Genomic DNA, 17,975 nt, shown 5'->3' with positions numbered 1-17,975 from the left:
GATATAGCCATTTACATTCCTGACATCTTTCTGTGCATGGTAGTGTTTGTAGGGCTGGGTCCCCATAAGGGAAAACGGGAGCTGTTCACTTGGATCTGGAGAAATTTAATCTTGCACTGAACTCAGCCCAGTCATTCAAAAAAAACAATTTTGTACTTTAGTGTTTATTCTTCTATAACTTTGTGTAGTAACATTCATACAGTGAAGATAAAGTCTCCCAGGCTGTAGTAAACAAAATGGAAAATATCCATTTTGAGTTAATGCATTTTCCAGATCCCCTTCTCCAAGAAGAATAGTATTTCATTTGGATTGTTTTTAGGCTTTGTCATGTTTGGTGCAAATGGCATCTGTCAGAAGATCATTGTTTAACAATGCTGAGCGTGCAAAGTTCCTCAACCATTTAGTCATTGGAGTGCGATCCATTTTAGAAAATCCTCAGGTGAGTTTTATTTTTTTATTATTGTTTTTGAAGGAGCAATGAGGCATTTCACCTTCTACCAGAAATAAGTACTATGCCATGCCCTTCAGAGGTTCAAGAACACTTTTAGAGGCCACCGCTAGACAGCTTATGCAAAATTATCTTTTATTAGGTCCTAACCTCGAAATACACATATTAGTCATTGTCGTGTTAAACTTGGAACCATTTACTTGCCTTTTGAAAGGGAATTATTCCATGTTTGTCACCAGAAGATTGCTTATTTTGCTAAATCCAATTTGATTTGGTACATTTCCTTGCATAGAGGTGCCAACCATACCCAAATGAGGATCATGCACAACTTCCTTGCTGGATATTCATGCAGTGTTCTAGTAATCATGCAAGTTGCCTTCAGCCACTTTACAGATACCAATGTTTTCTTTTTTTGTAGCCTTCACCATTACACTCATTTTAAACATTGAATTTTTTGTGTGACACATCATAAAACAACCCGGCAGATCCCTATAGAAATAAATGTCTCCCTTGTCTCAATTTAGGGATAAAGTCGTCATCATACCACTACGACATTTAAGACATTAAAGCATAGTAGACAGCAATTGCAGTATACCGAAAGATAAATTACAGAAGATGTACTGCTCTATTTCGATCCTTACATTATATTATTTCAAGGTCTTCACACCTGCAGTTTCAATATCTACAAAACTGTTTTCGTTTATACTCATTTATTTAGTTGCTTTCTTTTTTGCAAGTCTGAATGCTATACAGTTTATGCATTTTTTTAAAAGGTGAAAGTATACTCTATAAAAATGATTTTTAATAACATTTTGTGACAGTATAATCAAATATAAAATAACTATAAAGTATGTTTTTATGTGATCACGATGATAATTTTGACTGTAATCAATAATAATTTTTATTTTAATGTACTTTTTTTTCAAAATAACTGTTAGTACCAAAAATCATAGATCATTGATTTTAGGGTCTTTATAACATTAAAACTATTATTTAAATTGTCGAGCATGCTCATTTTTTATATCTTTGAAAGCCGTGTACCCTTATAAGAGGACACTACCAAAGTTTTTGGATGGCCTGGTTGAGTTTGAGAAAACTGCAGATTTTGATACTTTTAAATACTGCATTTAAAAATATATCTTTGAGCTACTAAGATACTTTTGTTTGATCAGGAACCATCTTTTTGCAGGGTCTGTCTGATCCCAACAATTATCATGAGTTTTGTCGACTCTTGGCTCGTTTAAAATCCAACTACCAACTAGGAGAGCTGGTGAAGGTTGACAACTACGGCGATGTCATCAAGCTGATTGCTGAATTTACAGTTACCAGCTTGCAGGTAGGAACCCCATGCAGAATAATAGAGCCATGTTGAGTGCGTTTAATGAGAGGCACTATGTGTGTTTCTGGTGGAATGGTTAAAGAGCTTGCAACCAATTTAGAGAGGATTGAGTGCCTTGGGTTTGCTTGTTTTTTCACTGCATGTGGCTCCTGTTTACAGGGTCAATTGCTTTGTGTGATATAACTGTAGTTGCTGGCTTGTCATAACCTACTAATTTAAACAAAAAAACTTTCTTTCACTCACACACACATGTACACACACATGTACACACACGTATACACACACATGTACACACACAAAAACTTTTTCACCAAAGATCCATTTCATACTGGTTTCAAATAACATAAAAATGGAATGTGCTTATATATTTGAATACTAAAGGTTCTGAAATAATGAATGGTTTATTGACATTGTACCTTTTCCTCCCATAGTTATTTTACATAGTTTAATTGTTTAGAAGATATTTGTGTTGTTCATACATGTGATACATCTTTACATTGGCATGATTGCATGCTTGTGTGCTTGATTATTTGTATCTGCATGTTCTTGTCTGTGTGCCCACAGATGTGGCAATTTGCTCCCAACAGTGTACACTACCTTTTAGGCCTGTGGCAACGAATGGTAGCCTCTGTCCCATATGTCAAAGCAGCAGAACCTCATATGCTGGAAACCTACACTCCAGAGGTCACCAAGGCTTATATCACTTCACGACTGGGTTCTGTGCACTCAGTCATTAGGTATGATGATGCGTTTCTTATAGCAATAGAAAAATTTGTGATAAATACTATTTTGAGATGGTACCAAATGAGTATATTACTTGTTACAAGGTTGAAACTATCAGGAAAACTACTCTTGCAAAAAATAAGATTCTATTCTAATTTGTAATGTTCACTGTATTACCTGTTAATTTAAATTCATTAGTCACACAATTTTTTTCTGCTTATGCTTCATTAAATAAAAAAAAGTGCAAGGATATTAAAGTCCATGGATACACGTATAGATTCAACACTAAAAATTACATCATGCACTTGACAAAGGTAAAAGACCTTTTGATTTCTTGCCTAGAATTAAATTTCACTGCTGTAAGCTAAAGCTCCAGTTTTTCTATAACAACCAGAAACATGCAAAGGCAGTGAGATGAGAATCCAGACAGGGTCTTAAAATTTTTTCGTTTATGTAAAGATGTGAAGAGACTTAGGGGTGGGGTAATAGTTGAACCTCAAACGATGAAAGACTGTCCTTTGCAGTTCCAGTGATGTTTTATGAGCATAAGAACTTTACATTTCTTCCTAGATGTGGACGTTTGCTTGGTTGGTTGCAGCCTCTGTATGATTGAAGAATAATAGCTGTAATATTGTCATGCCACATGGGAAAATGCGAAGAAGGAATATTTGCGCTTTATATAAGGACTGTTTCAGCACTAGTAAATATTATATTTATTTTATGGGTCTGCAGGGAAGGCACTGAAGATCCTCTAGATGACCATGGATTAATCTCTCAACAGTTAGAACAGGTGAGCATGCTGTACATGGACTCAGATTTCTTCCTCAAATGAATTTTACAAGATGAGAAACAGTAATAGATTTTAAAGTATTAGAGTAAAAAAATCCCTTCTTTTTTTATTTGTATTTGGCCTGAGAGTTGAGTCAGACCAAAAAAAAATGAACACTTTTTTTTTTCTTGTGTTTTTTTCCATTCTTTGTAGCTGTCTACAATAGGTCGGTGTGAATATGAGAAAACGTGTGCACTATTAGTCCAGCTTTTTGATGAATCAGCACAACGATACCAAGAGATGGTGGCAACAGGATCACAAAGCATGGAACTTGCAATAGAGGAAGGTTTGTACTTAAGCTCATTGATCTTAGGGGCAGTGAATATATTTTCATTTGTAGGGAACAGCATGTGAAAGTGGATATAAAACTCTTTTCCTTGTCCTTTCTTTATCTGATAAATCTGGTACCTTTTTCTGATGGGTGGGAAGGGAATGCTTTCAATTAGAGACCCACACAGATCTCAAACTGTAGACCTGCTCTAAAGACACGTGCACTAGTTATCAATCTGTGGAATCTCCCCCACTGTTCCCCTTTATTCTTATGGGTTTTTTTTTTTTTTTAATTTGTAACATGGATCCTATTTAATATTTATTAATTAGATAGTAAGATGAAGTGCAGCCATTTAATCGGGCCATATGTATTTGTACCAACATATTGGGACCATTTCATTTGCTTTCTGTGGAATTATGATCATTCAGTATGAAGTGCATCAAATTAACTAGATAATAAAGGATATAGCGCATTTGCCTGCCCATTTGCTGATGCTGTACAATTTACAACATATACGTCCATCCATATACATGCTAAAGGTTATGAGTACAAATAAGAGTCAATTGTCACCCAAGTCAATTGTCACTATAAATTCAGTAGCAGAAATGGCTGCATGGGTCGTTGATTCTGGGGAGAAAGAGCATACAACCCCACTGCTAAGGTTGATGATGTTGATGACTAGTTGTGTAGTTGTTTACCTGTATTTTGTTTTTAGTTACAGTTAAACTGGTGAGATATGAATATGTGGCTCCTTACATGGGCCCCTGCATATGAATACTTTCACTGTGTTTGCTGAAGGGCTTACTGACTTACCTTTCAGTGGGTGTTTTGACAGGGCGTTTGACCTGGCTTGTGTACATCATAGGAGCTGTGATAGGTGGTCGTGTTTCATTTGCAAGTACAGATGAACACGATGCCATGGATGGAGAGCTTGTCTGCAGGTAGAGGTCACATGATTTCACACATGCACAAACACATACATGTATGTGCTGGTTCATCTGCCACTAAAAACTAAGAAAACTACAAGTGTTTAAACACATTTGCACCAACTGCTTTCCTCGGTGAACATGCTGCAGAACATGTCTACACTAGGAAGTGAAGGAGTGTATGATAATGCATGTTTGTGTGCCCTTTAATTTATATGTAGCTTGCTAATGCGAATCCACACTCAGTGCACATTAAATGTGCAGGGTCCTGCGACTGATGAACTTGACAGATTCCAGACTAGCTCAGGGGGGCTCTGAGAAACTAGACCTGGCCATTCTCAGCTTTTTTGAGCAGTTCCGAAAAATATATGTAGGGGACCAAGTGCAGAAGACTTCAAAAGTAAGCTCAAAACAGTCTTTGCATTTTTTTTTTTCAACCTATGAAATTTGTGATTCCTAAAAGAACTTGTGTGTTAATCCTAGTAGGATTTTTGTGAGTGTTTATTTTTTTGGCAATTTTGAAGCGTTCAGCTTCAAAAATAGTGGTGGGGCTTGTTATTTTTAAAGATGTAAGCAGCCCATTTTTATGGGAAGCAAGTTAGGCTATGCTCACAATCTTGTGACTAAACATTTCATTTTCTTTGCAATATAAGCATTCTATGTTAGATATATGATGATGGTGATTTTGCAGGTGTATAGAAGGCTCTCAGAAGTTTTGGGTCTTAGTGATGAGTCTATGGTGCTAAGTGTATTCATTGGTAAAATGTGAGTATTGTATCGGGCTTGATTTTCTTTTGTTTTCTTTTTTTTTTTATAATTTTTTTTTTATAACTTAGCCAACCTTTCTTTGGAAGGTATTTAGAAACGAGAATTTCATAGTGATGTTTCTGCAGCAGCTAGATTTTGCCTTTATATATATATATAAGTTTGTATTCATTGTTATGTGAATAATTTGATAAAGAAAAAATTGAAACATTTTTTGAAGTAGTATTTTATGTCTCAATGTGTTTCACAGTATTAATATGTATGTTAGGTACATTTTGATGATGGTATTGCATACTTACAGCATCACCAACCTAAAGTTCTGGGGCCGCAGTGAGCAGATAATCAGTAAAACATTGCAGCTTTTGAGCGACTTGTCTGTTGGCTACAGCAGTGTCCGTAAGCTGGTTAAACTGGATGCAGTTCAGTTCCTGCTAAACAGTCACACGGTATGTCTTCTCTGTCCTTTTGCACCTGTTGATATAGTTCACTGGCAATAAGCTTTTGACATCATTCACTAGGACAAGTGACATTATTCATTAAAGACAAGCTGCAAGTCATTGGCTGTGCTTAGAAGTTGAACATAGGCCATAGTTATCAACCATTAATGCATTAGCAGGCAGTATCATGCAGTTAATACCCCGGATGCAGTGTGGCATGAAACATAGGTATTATGTCCCAGATATGAAAAGCATCAAGCTTTGGGCATACACTTATCAGTCTACTACTATTTAACCTTTATGCTTGTGCATCAGATGTAGACTTAAACATCTAAAACAGTCTTGCATATTAGGAGAGCAAGAAGTGAGGATGACTTTGCTGTGTAAAAGCCATTTGCAAAAACAACAGCAGCACTACTTCAGCACAGAAACCATGTTATTTCCTTAAATCTTTGATTTGCTTTGTTTTTAATTATATATAATTTGAAAAAGGTGTCACAAAACAGCCTGGGTAGAATTTGTCCCTACATGTAAGCATTTTTAATTGTCTTATCATATAACTCATTTTAACTGGGCACATCACCATTTTTAGAATCTGTTTTTAGGGGATTACTGCTCATAGATAAAAAATGTCATCTTTTTTGCGATATAACGCTTAAAAATTGTTATCAAGTCTCCACTTTGCCATGATTGCGTTGAACAGTATGTGGTATTTCTTTAGAACATGTTGAAGCACATAAATGGTTTCACTGAACTCTGTTTAAGAGTGAACACTTTCCCTTCCTGGGCATCACTACCAACAACAGTCCCATCTCAGACATGCGATGTCGCACTACATTCTACACTTCTCTTGGTCGCCTTCTTTTGGTCGATCTGGGAGAAGATGAAGAAAAGTTTTATCAGTTTATGATGCCTCTCACAGGTGAGCATTATTGACTGATAATTCTGTTTTGGAGGGGTGACCAATTTGCTGAAAATTCACTTAGCAACATTGAGATAGTGATGTGATTACAGTTATCTGTGATTTGCCAAAGTTACATTGTAAATAGTTTCAGTAAAAGCAATGAAATGTTTCACTTTTTTTGCCAATTTTTTCATAGAAAATGCAAGTATGCTTTACCATGCTGCACTATAGATTTGGAATAATTGTTTTTCTCTACAGCTGCCTTCGAGAATGTGGGAACACTTTTGAGTAATGCAGATTCTCAAATGAAAGTGGAGGAAGCCAAGGTAAGCTATTGGAGTGAGTATAAGGCGGGAAAGAAAAGTAATGTTACCTGCATATTACAGCATTGCTGTTATGAAACAAGTCTAATATGTAATGAAACAGTGTCAGATGTGCCTATAATATTTGTGGTATTGTGTGTGGGTATAAAGGTGCAAGAAGTAATGTGACATTCATATTACAGCATCCCTATTGTCCTAAAACAGTCTGATGTGTAGATAATAACAGTGGTATTGTGAAATGATATGAAGCAGGTTGTATAGTATGCATGCTTGTGTTCTTTACTAGAGGTCACTAATTGGATTGGCCAGAGACTTGCGTGGCATTACATTTGCCTTCAACACAAAGACCAGCTATATGATGCTGTTTGACTGGATGTATCCTTTCCTAACATTGTTTGTGACAAGTATTTAAAGTTTTGCATGCATGCCTTTAATATTTGCTAAAGTGTTATATTACTTAACTGTCAAGATTGTGTCTGTGGATGTTAACACGCTGATTTGTTTGGATTAAGGGAAATGTTCCAGTCTGGTGATATTCTTAAATGGAATGAGCTGTAAAATCAGTGTAGTAGTGTAGGTGGCAGAAATTAAAGTAAACAGATTTATGTTCTGAGAATGTAGTGTTCTGTCAGCATAAAAAACAATGTGGAGGGGAAGCCTTTAGTGCTGCAGTCCGTCACCCCTTGACCGGCACCTGTTGTTGGGGGGAGCACATGGGCAAACACAGCAGCTGACAGGCTTGCTACTCTTGCCTATTTTGGGTGGTAGCAGGTACTATACTGGACAACTAGTCCAGTCTTTGACGTTTGTAAGCCAGTTTTTTCTTTGGCCACAGGGTCATCGACTATCCAAGGTGCCTTAGAGGATAGTCGTTGACAAAGTGTTGTGCCTGGTCAGGTGGCCAAAGAATACCATCTTAAGTCACCTGACTGTTGAAAGCAGAGGTTCCTGGTGTCCTACCAGTGTGGCATTTTTGTTTTGTACAAAGTCATTGGTGCCTCAAGCCCCTTTAGAATACAGATAAACATAATGAATAAAGATGTTCATCTTGCAGCATAGGGCTTGGTGGAAAGCAGGCTTATTGATCAGTCTTCAAAATATCAAATGAGATTTAAGCCAGAAATAAAATTGTAGAGAAAATGTCACTAAAGTTTGTGAGCACTTATTATTTTCATTTTGTTGTGAAAGCAAATAAATTATTTAAAATGCTCAAAATATAAGAGTTTGTGTAAGCATTGTAGCTGAGTGTAGGGTTTTAGGGCACACTTTTTTTGTCCAGAAAACAACTTCCACTGGATATTGTGAAATGGTGCCTGAGTCAGGCAGGGGACATCTGGGCTTTGTTCAACATAGAGTCAAAAGCAGACAAGTTGCTCTTTAACTCTCTTCAGTTATCCAGCCTACACCCCTGTCTTGCAGCGTGCTATGGAACTGTGGTACCATGACCCTGCTGTGACTACACCCATTCTCAAACTAATGGCAGAGTTGGCACAAAACAGGTCAGACACCTACTTGTGGTCAGCCTTGCATAGGTTTTAACTGGACAATTTTCAGTTTCACAGTAGAGCAGTAGTTACCTATCTCCCCTAAGTAAGTTCTCATACAAAATTAAAAATTATTGAACTACTTGTGGACTGCTGGAAATTAGTAATTGGTGAAAATTTCATACTTCTAGGACAGTGGGAAGAGGGTGAAAAATCAGTTACAAAATTCTCAGTTACAAAGAGGGTAAGTTAAAAAAAATGTGTAAAAAGTAAAAACAAGTTAGTGCCAGTTTTCATGAATACATTGCCATTCCTGAAAGTTAACATGATATGTTTTCTTGCCAGGTCTCAGAGATTACAGTTTGATGTGTCTTCGCCCAATGGAATTCTTCTGTTTAGAGAAATTAGCAAGATGATTGTAAATTATGGTAAGTGTGACAAGTAGGTCAACCACACTGGGCTGTTTTCTCTTTTCCAATAAATATTTCAACATTTTTGCTGCTGTCATTCTTGACGGATTGTTGGAATATCAGGAACATTGAGTAATAGCATATCTGTGTGTCATGAATGTGCTTGGAAGATCTAACATGCATTAACAGCAAGACATGAATAACCTGAAACAACACTTGAATATAAAGCATGTGGAGTGTTTCAGACATTGTTCATATTTGGACACCACCCATTCTCATTATAGAGTTTATATACAACAATCAAGACTTGTTTTTTTTTTCTTTTTTACTTATTTTTCAGTCTTTTTGCTTTTCATCATGTTTTTTAGTTCTTCCTTCTGCCCTTCTAAAACAAATAACACTTTTCTGTGTCTGCTTCAGGTTCCAGATTATTAACAATAGGAGACATTCCCAAGGAACAGATCTACCCTATGAAATATCCTTTTCACAATAGATCTTGAAGTTATCACTTTCAGAATACTTTATACATATGCTGTACACAATCTACACCCTAATCTCAGAACAGTGTATGTATGCTTTATACAAGTTATTTTATGTGTACACAATGTGTTCAGATGGACTGAAACCCTGTCATTGCTTTCCCTGAACATTTCTTAAATGAGTTCCATCTCTTAACTAGTAAGTTGAAAGGTATGCATTTTCCAAAGCTTATTTTCTCTTTCTGGAAAAAGTGGCATCTAGGCAATACAGTTGACAGGTTTACTGTGAAAGAAGCATTAGAAGTCTTAGAAGCAATTATTCTGTACTATGCAGAGATTGATTTCAACATTGCTCGGTGCACACATTTTCATCTCTTTCTGCTTCCACTAAATTTCATTGCCTCACCAGGTTTACAAGTCTGCCATGAGAGGAATGCAAGACTATCAATTTTTACACTCGTCATAGATCAAGAAATTGTCAAAGCTATGAAGAGCCAACAAATCTTTATATGCAGCAAATTATAAATCGCGCCAAAAAAGATCTGGAACTTTGAACTGAATTGCCAAAATGAAGAAGGAAATCTTGTTGCTCTACAAGAAATAAAGACGTCTAGAATAAAATTTGTAAAGGCCATTGGAGATGCCTGATTTTTTTTAAGATTTGAGAAGAAATATTTGCGGGAATGGATGAGTGGGAACAGTTCATTTCTGCATAGTTTGAATTTCAGTTATAGTTTTGATTTGTTGTGCTATCACTTTTATATTTTTTCAAAATGCTTGAATTTTGTGTGGAGCATCTGAAATAGCAGTTTGTGACATTGCTAATGAGTTAAACATTTATAAAGGTGAATTGTGTCCATTCTGGCTTATCCAAGTTAAATCCTCAAGATGGCTTTTTTTTTTTTTTTTTTTTTTGTGGGGGTCATCATTTTGGGTCAAAGAATGACTATCAAGTTACAAATAACCTCTATTACATTTTTAATGGCCATTGATTTTTGGTCGGTAAATACTATAGCACAAAAAAATTCAATGACATACTGATAGTGTGTGCATAAATCAGATTCCATGTACTAAACAGCTTGATTGTCACAGCTAGACCTGTGTTGTGCAGCTGGCTAAGTAGACACACTGAAAAATATTTTTCTTTAACACGTGGCAAGCTAAAGGGCATCTCAGTCTGTTTCTCCATGCTGAAGGCAGCTCTCTGTGGCAACTACGTCAACTTTGGAGTCTTTCGCCTATATGGAGATGATGCTTTGGACAATGTTCTGGGCATGTTTGTGAAGCTGTTGCTGTCTATACCACAGAGTGACCTGCTAGTGAGTCTAAACCATCTTCTAACTTTCCATCCTCCATTCCATGGCCTTCTGCTGCCAATAGTACAAATGCCACAGATGTCTTTTGCCTTTGCTTGCTTTGCTTAGTAGAACATTGATCATTATCTTATATTTTTAGTGGTTATAGATGTATTTAAAGTTTATAGTTTCTTTGTACATCACCAGATGACATGACTGTATGGAGACATCACCCAGCTGTCCACTCTTGATTGGTCAAGGGATGACCAATGAATGAATTAACCAACTCTCCCTTCCCTGCCCAAATCCTTTCCTGCCTAGCTAGTGAGTGCACCTCTCCAGTTTTTCACTCAGCTTCAATCATGGTGGTCATATTTTTTTGCCACCTATTTGCTGAACGCTGGATTTTGCAGTGAAATGAAGGAGCCTTAAGTTTGTGGTGTGGTAGTCTCTCCTGCCAATTCTCTTGCTTGTTGATTCTTCTGCCTGAAATGCACTTTGCACCCACTGTGTGATGTTTACCACTTGTGGTCCAAAGACAGGTAGGTGCAGGTGTTAATGGATGAACTGTATGGGGAGAGGAGGCCTCATCCTGTCAAAAACTTGTCTTTTGATAAGGTCAAAAGGTAAGGCTAGATAGCCAAAAGGGATTCATCCTTTGCTCTTAAGCTAAAGGGGATTGTTACACCACTGCAGATCCATGACGGAGTACGCCTTTGTGAATGACAGCACATTGTTAGAAATGTTCTTCAATAGTTTAAATGCTTGACAATGTACCTTCTAGTTACCTTGTCATCAGTGGTTTCCTGTTGCTTCTACACTAGTCCCCTCACTCCATCTCTCTGACTAGTTAGATGTATCGGCACTCTTGATACCAAAGACATGCATGGCTTATGTCAGTGGCATTAGGCACGTGTGCATCAGTTTTAAAAAAGACTTGGAGTTGTTGTATGAAGCAAATAGAAGAGGATGGGGGAAATGCTTAGGACCACTTTCAATTAGGAGCAGGTATTCTTTTCATACCTTACAACTGACAGTTGTCTGTCAGCTACCCTGAGACATTTGTTTTCCATTAATGCCTGTTGTAGACTGTTTCCTGTGATGGCTGTTGGTGCCTTTCTCTGTTTTTAGGTGTGTGTGCATGTGCATAAAGACAGCAGTGTTCATACGCCCAAGAGGCCATTGTGTATATATGAATAATACTAGAAATGAGCAACAACAGTCTGGGCAGTTTTATCCTTGGCTCATGAGTTTGATGATCAGTTACACATGTTACACTTAACACTTTCTCACTTTGGGAGGATGTTTCTCTCCCATAGAGTGAATTCTGGCTCAGGGATTACAAAAACCTACATGTGAGTAGCTTTTTCTTCTTTGTGTATACCTCATGCCCTAGATCACCTGATGGCTGAGCTGATAGTCATGCCCATGCGTCACCTTTGCTTTGTAAATTTGTTTTTGTCAAACTGATTGGGGGGAAGTTAGGATGATGGCTTTGTACACTCAATTTTATGGAAAGTTTGATATATTGTGCTGAGGGAACAACTTGTTGCTTGTTCACCCATCTTGCTGATCCTTATACAGTCATCTGTCACTTCACACTTCAGTTTCAACAAAAAACTAGAGAGGTGTGCTTACAGGAAATGATGGAGGATGAGTTGGTTTGTATTCTCTCTGTTCATTGGTCATCCCTTACCAGTTGGAGTGGATGGTAGGAATTGAGATAGCTAGAGAGAGAGGTATATCCATATAGTCATCTGTACTCGAAGAAATGAATTTTACTACCAAAAATAGTTTGGTTTTTTTTTTTTGCAGGATCCATTGCTGGTTACGGATAGCAATAGTAGCTGACTATGCTCAAGAATTGGTTAAGCTTTTATGTTTGATGCCCTCTTTGCAGGACTACCCGAAACTTAGTCAAAACTACTATGGTCTACTGGAGTGTTTGGCTCAGGACCACATGACATTTGTTGCTAGCTTGGAACCTCAGGTCTTCCTCTACATCCTGTCCACCATCTCAGAGGGTCTAGTCGCACTGGGTGAGTCTTTGTCATCTCTGTCATTGTATTTTCATCTTTTATCATTTTTTTTCACCTAACATGAGAACAGGTTTCTTTGATTCTCGATTGTTGCCAATAGAGACTTTCATATTCTTTAGAGTGGAGAAAGAACATGTAAATTTCACATGCATATTACTCTTGCTTCATTTTTGTCCTTTTTTTTCTTTTTTTGTTTTTTCTTTGATCCTCACCATCTTTGTTTTCGTATTTAATTCTTTGTTATGAAGCAGTATAAAAAAAATTCACCAATAAGTATGAGCAAAGACATACATATTCTTTGCTTGTACTTTCTTTGTTCATTCAGTTTATCTGAATTACACTGCAAATAAACTCGTTAAAAAAATTTTAATATTTTAAAAAACACACTTTTATTTGAAATGTGCTAAAAATGGTAAACTAATTTTTTCCTCAGGTCTCGTGATGTTCTTAAAAGCATATAACTTAAATGGAGTGTTCCAAGTTCCAAGAGTGCTCCTCACACTTTTATATTTTAAGTTATACCTATTAAAGAAAATCCCGAGACCTAAGGAAAAAAAATTATTTTATCCTTTTAGTTTATTTCAAATACAAGTGTTTTAGAGAACAAATTCAGCTTGTAAGTTTTCATTAAATTAAAAAAAAAAGTGACTACCTTGTGGATCGTAAATTATTATTTAACCCTTTTGGTATGATCATGGCTCTGCTTTTATGACCTAAGAATAGTAAACTGTTAAATTCCTTGGATCAGAGTGAAAGCTGGCAATTTTCATTACCTTTATTGCAAAGTCTGAGTTTTCTCCTCTCCAAAAATTTATAGGTTTCTTGGTCTAACATTGGCTTGAGTGCAGCAAAGTACAAAAACAACCATCACCTTCTGACATCTTTGATGTCTTCAGTTTTATGCCATTGTTTTATTACATAATTTTATTTTTATGCCATGCTAACAGGGTCAATACTGCATTGTCACCCAAAATGAGTAACTGATGAAAATTTCATATCTCTAGTATGATGGGAATAATTAAGAGAAAAATTAATCACAAAATTCCACTTAACACATACATCCGAAATACATAATGAGTTAAATAATAATAAAAGTGTAGAATGATAAAATCCTAAAAAACATATGTATGTGTGCCAGACATTTGATGTTAAGAAAAATAAGTACATATTAAACAATCTATGGCCTGAAGGCCATGCTCAAGCCAGAGCCTTTTACCTTGTCACATTTTCCCTCTGTCATCAGATACCATGGTGTGCACAGGCTGCTGTGCCACTCTGGACAATATCATCACCTATTTATTCCGGTGCCTGACCAGCAAGAAGAAGAAGATGGGTCCACAGGCCATGCACAACTCGGAAGCCTTTCTGCGTAACTTGGAAGTGCATCCTGAGATTTTACAACAGATGTTGTCCACAGTCCTCAACATCATCATGTTTGAGGATTGCAGAAACCAGTGGTCTATGTCACGCCCTCTGCTGGGGCTCATTTTGCTCAATGAAGATGTAAGCTGTGGTGGAGTGCATGTGCCTGTGTGCAAGTCCAAATGCATATATGCATATTTGCTGCATGCAGGAATTTTCATGTATGCACATAATGCATGTATGTCTTTTCATGAATATATATAGATGCACTGTGTGATGAGTGCATGCATGCGTGCTTCAATACAAAGGGAAAAGAGGTACTTTGATGCATGTCTTTGAGTAAAAATGTATTGATGGGGTAAGTATGGTGTGTAATCATATTCAGTTCCTGGGTTGTCTTTTCATAAGCTGCTTTGTTACCATAACATTATACATGATACATCAGGTAGATAATTTCTTTCTACTAGATATCGATAGTTAAGAAACATTCTACCCCTATGTAGTCCTCAAAATTTTACTTTGCTTTTAATTGAAACTCCCAGAAGTGTAGTGGTAAAATGATCAATGTTACTGTTGCTGTTCTTTCATTTGTTTCAGTACTTTAATAAGTTGAGAGAAAACATTATCTCCTCACAACCTTCAGAGAAACAAGAAACGATGGCCCAGTGCTTCCAAAACCTCATGGATGGCATTGAGCGATCACTGCTGACCAAAAACAGGGACAGGTGAGTGAGAAAGCTCTTTGGATTAGCTTGAGCTTATTGTGTGTTACCACTCAGCACCAGTTTAATATAGTATGGAAATAGTATGCACCATAAGCTGGATATGTACATTTACACACTTTAGAGTTAAACAATACACTTGAATAGCCCAGTTTTCATTCTGTTTATGTGTGAGAAGGGAATAAAACTTTGTATTTCCAAAGACCAAACCACTGACATTATGAGTGTACATGGTGAGGTTTTGTAAGGAACAAAGCAAGTGAGAGACTTGAGGTCAAATGTTAATAGCCTGTGTGTCCATTGACATTCATGATTTCATGGTGTTGACCTCTTTCTGTGCGTCGGGGTGTTTGAAGGCTTGTGTCTGGAGAACAGATAGGTGTTATTTATTAAGATTTGGAGAAGTGATTTCTGGTCTAAGGCAGTCATATTTTGTAAAATATTCTTTTCACGAATCGAAAATCAATCTATAAACAGTTTTTATTCGAAATCTACTTCATCTTGATCAGATGTCTTTAGCTAGTGTCCTGAACAATGATAGGGGTTATTCTTTCTCACCCTTTCCTGTTCCAGATTCACACAAAATCTTTCAGTATTCCGGCGAGATGTCAATGACTCATTAAAGATGCCAAGTGGAAGTCCATCATCTTCAACATCATCTTTAGACATGATGAGCTACGGCTAATCTTGAAGCTTCATCCACCAGACTGCATGTGCATGAGAGAGAGAAATATAAAGAGAGTGGAGAGAGTGTATGTGTGCATGCATGTTTGCATCGTCAGTCACTGGAAGGACCTGCAACAGTGGGATGCATAGTCAGTGTTGTATGTATCATGTGTGCCTGCTCTGTCTTTTTAGAGTGGACTTAATGTGATTATTTCAGTTACAGTGACCTGGTCACCTATCATTGTCCTTCTGAATGGATTTCTTGGGAAATTGGCATAGCTGTGTTCGATGGTGTACACAGATGGGAAGTGTGCATGCATTGTGTTCATGTTGAATGAATGTACTTATGGGAGAGCATCGTTGGGGAGGAAGGTACACAGCAATGACAATTTTCCCTGTAATTTTGGCTTGTTAGAAAAATGTTCAATAAGAAAAGGTGGGTTTTTTGGTGTAATGTGGAATTTTTATTCATTTTTTTTTTTATAGTTAGTTCATTAAGAAATACATTTTTCATTAATAGCAAATGTTTGTGCATCTTTAGTGAAGTGGATTTAAACAGATGTACCCAGGTAGTTTTATAAACACAGTTTGCATATAAAGACGACAGTCAGAGTGAAGGGAACCACTTGTTTCATTTTGAAATTTCCAGAGAAGATATGACTGTATTTAAAGCAAAACTAAAGTCATATGGGCATGTTTTGGCTTCAGAAGATTTTTATAAAGTGGCTAGTGGTTGGTTGTGTGTCTCCGTATTTCAGCCTGGTAAAGATTTGCATACATGCCCATGTTGTGATTATGCATTTACATGTATGTGTGCATTCACCTGTTCATGCATTGTGAGTGTGTACAGCAGGGTGTCATAAATGCACTCACCTATCTTCATGCACGTTTGAAGAAAGATGTTAAGTGCCCTGTTCCGTTTTTGGGCGGTCCGGTGGCGTAACGGTTAACACATGTCACCACTACAGTGAGAGTTGGCTGTCCTGGGTTCAGCTCTTGTCTCGGGCACTTCGTTCTTTCTCTACAAAAGGCATCTGTTTACAGGGCTGGCTGCCTTGCCGTGATATAACTTAGTTGCTGGCTCGGCATAAAACACCAATTTCCCCACACACACACCTATTCCGTTTCTTTGCTGCTTATATCATAAAGACATCTAAATTCTTACTTTTTTCCCTTGCAATTAACTGCATTTTTCTTTTCAAGAATAAGAATGCATTTCAAAAGCATAGACACACATAATGTGGTGTGCATATACATGACATACAACTTATCAAAACTTTTTGGGAGAATTACTGACAAAGAAGCTTACTGAACAGGCTCACATGCGCATAAACACTGAAATTTAAAAACTGATTCAGACTTTACTGTGCAGTCACTTACGAAGAAGTTATTCAATATGAAGATTATACCACCAAAGTTGCATACAAAGCTCGAAATAGAACCTGGCCAATTTTCTTAAACTTGTGGAGCCATGGTGGTCAGGCATCTTAAAAGAAGATGAATCTAATTTGTTGAAATACCATCTTTTTGCTGAAGTATCATTCATGATCTTTTTCCTTGCAGATTTTAAATAGTACTAGGAGTCATAAAAAAACAACAAAAATCTTTAATTCTTTTGTATATGTTTGTCTAAACTATTTGCCTTAAAATGAATAGTTGTGTTAGGGTTAATTTGCCATTTTTAGGAGAGGAATGCTTTAAGGGAGCATAAACAACGATTTAGTCAACAAAAGTACTAAGGTTATGTAAAGTGAAGATAACGATTATTAAGAACATGCTGTTTTCAACGCCTATAGTAAAAAATTTAAGGAATATAAATTGCAGCATGTATTTTTAATTTTCTTTTTGAACCTTTTGCAATTTTAAAAACTTGTAGTTCTCAACATTGCAGATGACATCGGTCTACAAGTATAGATGTGTTAACGAGCATTTTTTGATTTGTGAAGTACTTCTAGGTATCACTACATTAGATTTTTAATTAAAGCCTGCTTTCTTCCATGTCAGATAAGTAAACTAGCAGTCTTGTATTTGAGCCATTGATAAAACATTTTCAGCTGTCTCATTAGGATTAGAAGTTCACAGGGTGTTTATGTAAGGCCAAATGATCACTTTTGAGATGACAGAATCATCTGATAGGTTGTTAAAGGGAATGGCAATGAGGTTTTCCTTTAATGCAACAAGGTTCATGGTAGTTTTTGGCCTTTGGTTTCATGTGTTCAATGTTAGTCTGGATTTTTTTGTGTGAATGATACACACAAACAAGTTCAGTATTGTGAGACTGCTAGTCTGCTTTCAAGAAGTGAAAAAAGTGCATGTGCCAATCAGACTGACAGCTTGCACATGTGACCTAGGTGTTTGAATGAATGCAGAGGCAGAGGGTTGTAAGCTCATTTTCCTCTGATGGCTGTTGAATGCTGAAAATGTTGATGTGTGTAGTAATAGCAAACTGGTCCATTCTCATACTTGTGTGGCAAGGGAAAAACTGTATGGTGATTTTGGTTTTGAAACTGCTTTGATCTTGAAGGAAAAAGACATAAAAGATTTTAAAAATGC

General features: G+C 36.8%; 1 protein-coding gene across 3 annotated transcripts in view; it reads left to right on the top strand.

Moving 5' to 3' along the window:
- Positions 1-17,975, top strand: part of LOC112563733 (exportin-7-like) — a 24,626-nt gene extending 6,651 nt beyond the window's left edge. For 2 of the 3 annotated variants that reach the window (XM_025238009.1, XM_025238007.1), the window contains exons 10-29: positions 320-439; positions 1,638-1,784; positions 2,352-2,524; positions 3,243-3,300; positions 3,493-3,625; positions 4,431-4,551; positions 4,801-4,936; positions 5,228-5,301; positions 5,603-5,747; positions 6,504-6,660; positions 6,901-6,968; positions 7,252-7,340; positions 8,357-8,464; positions 8,795-8,877; positions 9,280-9,334; positions 10,498-10,657; positions 12,534-12,672; positions 13,916-14,175; positions 14,632-14,759; positions 15,330-17,975. In XM_025238009.1, the coding sequence (XP_025093794.1) occupies positions 320-439; positions 1,638-1,784; positions 2,352-2,524; positions 3,243-3,300; positions 3,493-3,625; positions 4,431-4,551; positions 4,801-4,936; positions 5,228-5,301; positions 5,603-5,747; positions 6,504-6,660; positions 6,901-6,968; positions 7,252-7,340; positions 8,357-8,464; positions 8,795-8,877; positions 9,280-9,334; positions 10,498-10,657; positions 12,534-12,672; positions 13,916-14,175; positions 14,632-14,759; positions 15,330-15,441 (2,466 nt within the window). In that variant the 3' untranslated portion in view covers positions 15,442-17,975. The remainder of the gene's footprint in view (positions 1-319; positions 440-1,637; positions 1,785-2,351; positions 2,525-3,242; positions 3,301-3,492; positions 3,626-4,430; positions 4,552-4,800; positions 4,937-5,227; positions 5,302-5,602; positions 5,748-6,503; positions 6,661-6,900; positions 6,969-7,251; positions 7,341-8,356; positions 8,465-8,794; positions 8,878-9,279; positions 9,335-10,497; positions 10,658-12,533; positions 12,673-13,915; positions 14,176-14,631; positions 14,760-15,329) is intronic. The other variant, XM_025238008.1, reaches the window with a different exon arrangement.

Source organism: Pomacea canaliculata, linkage group LG5 (genome assembly GCF_003073045.1).
Source record: "Pomacea canaliculata isolate SZHN2017 linkage group LG5, ASM307304v1, whole genome shotgun sequence".
Classification (NCBI taxonomy): Eukaryota; Metazoa; Mollusca; class Gastropoda; order Architaenioglossa; family Ampullariidae; genus Pomacea; species Pomacea canaliculata.
This window is presented reverse-complemented; position numbering and strand designations above follow the sequence as displayed.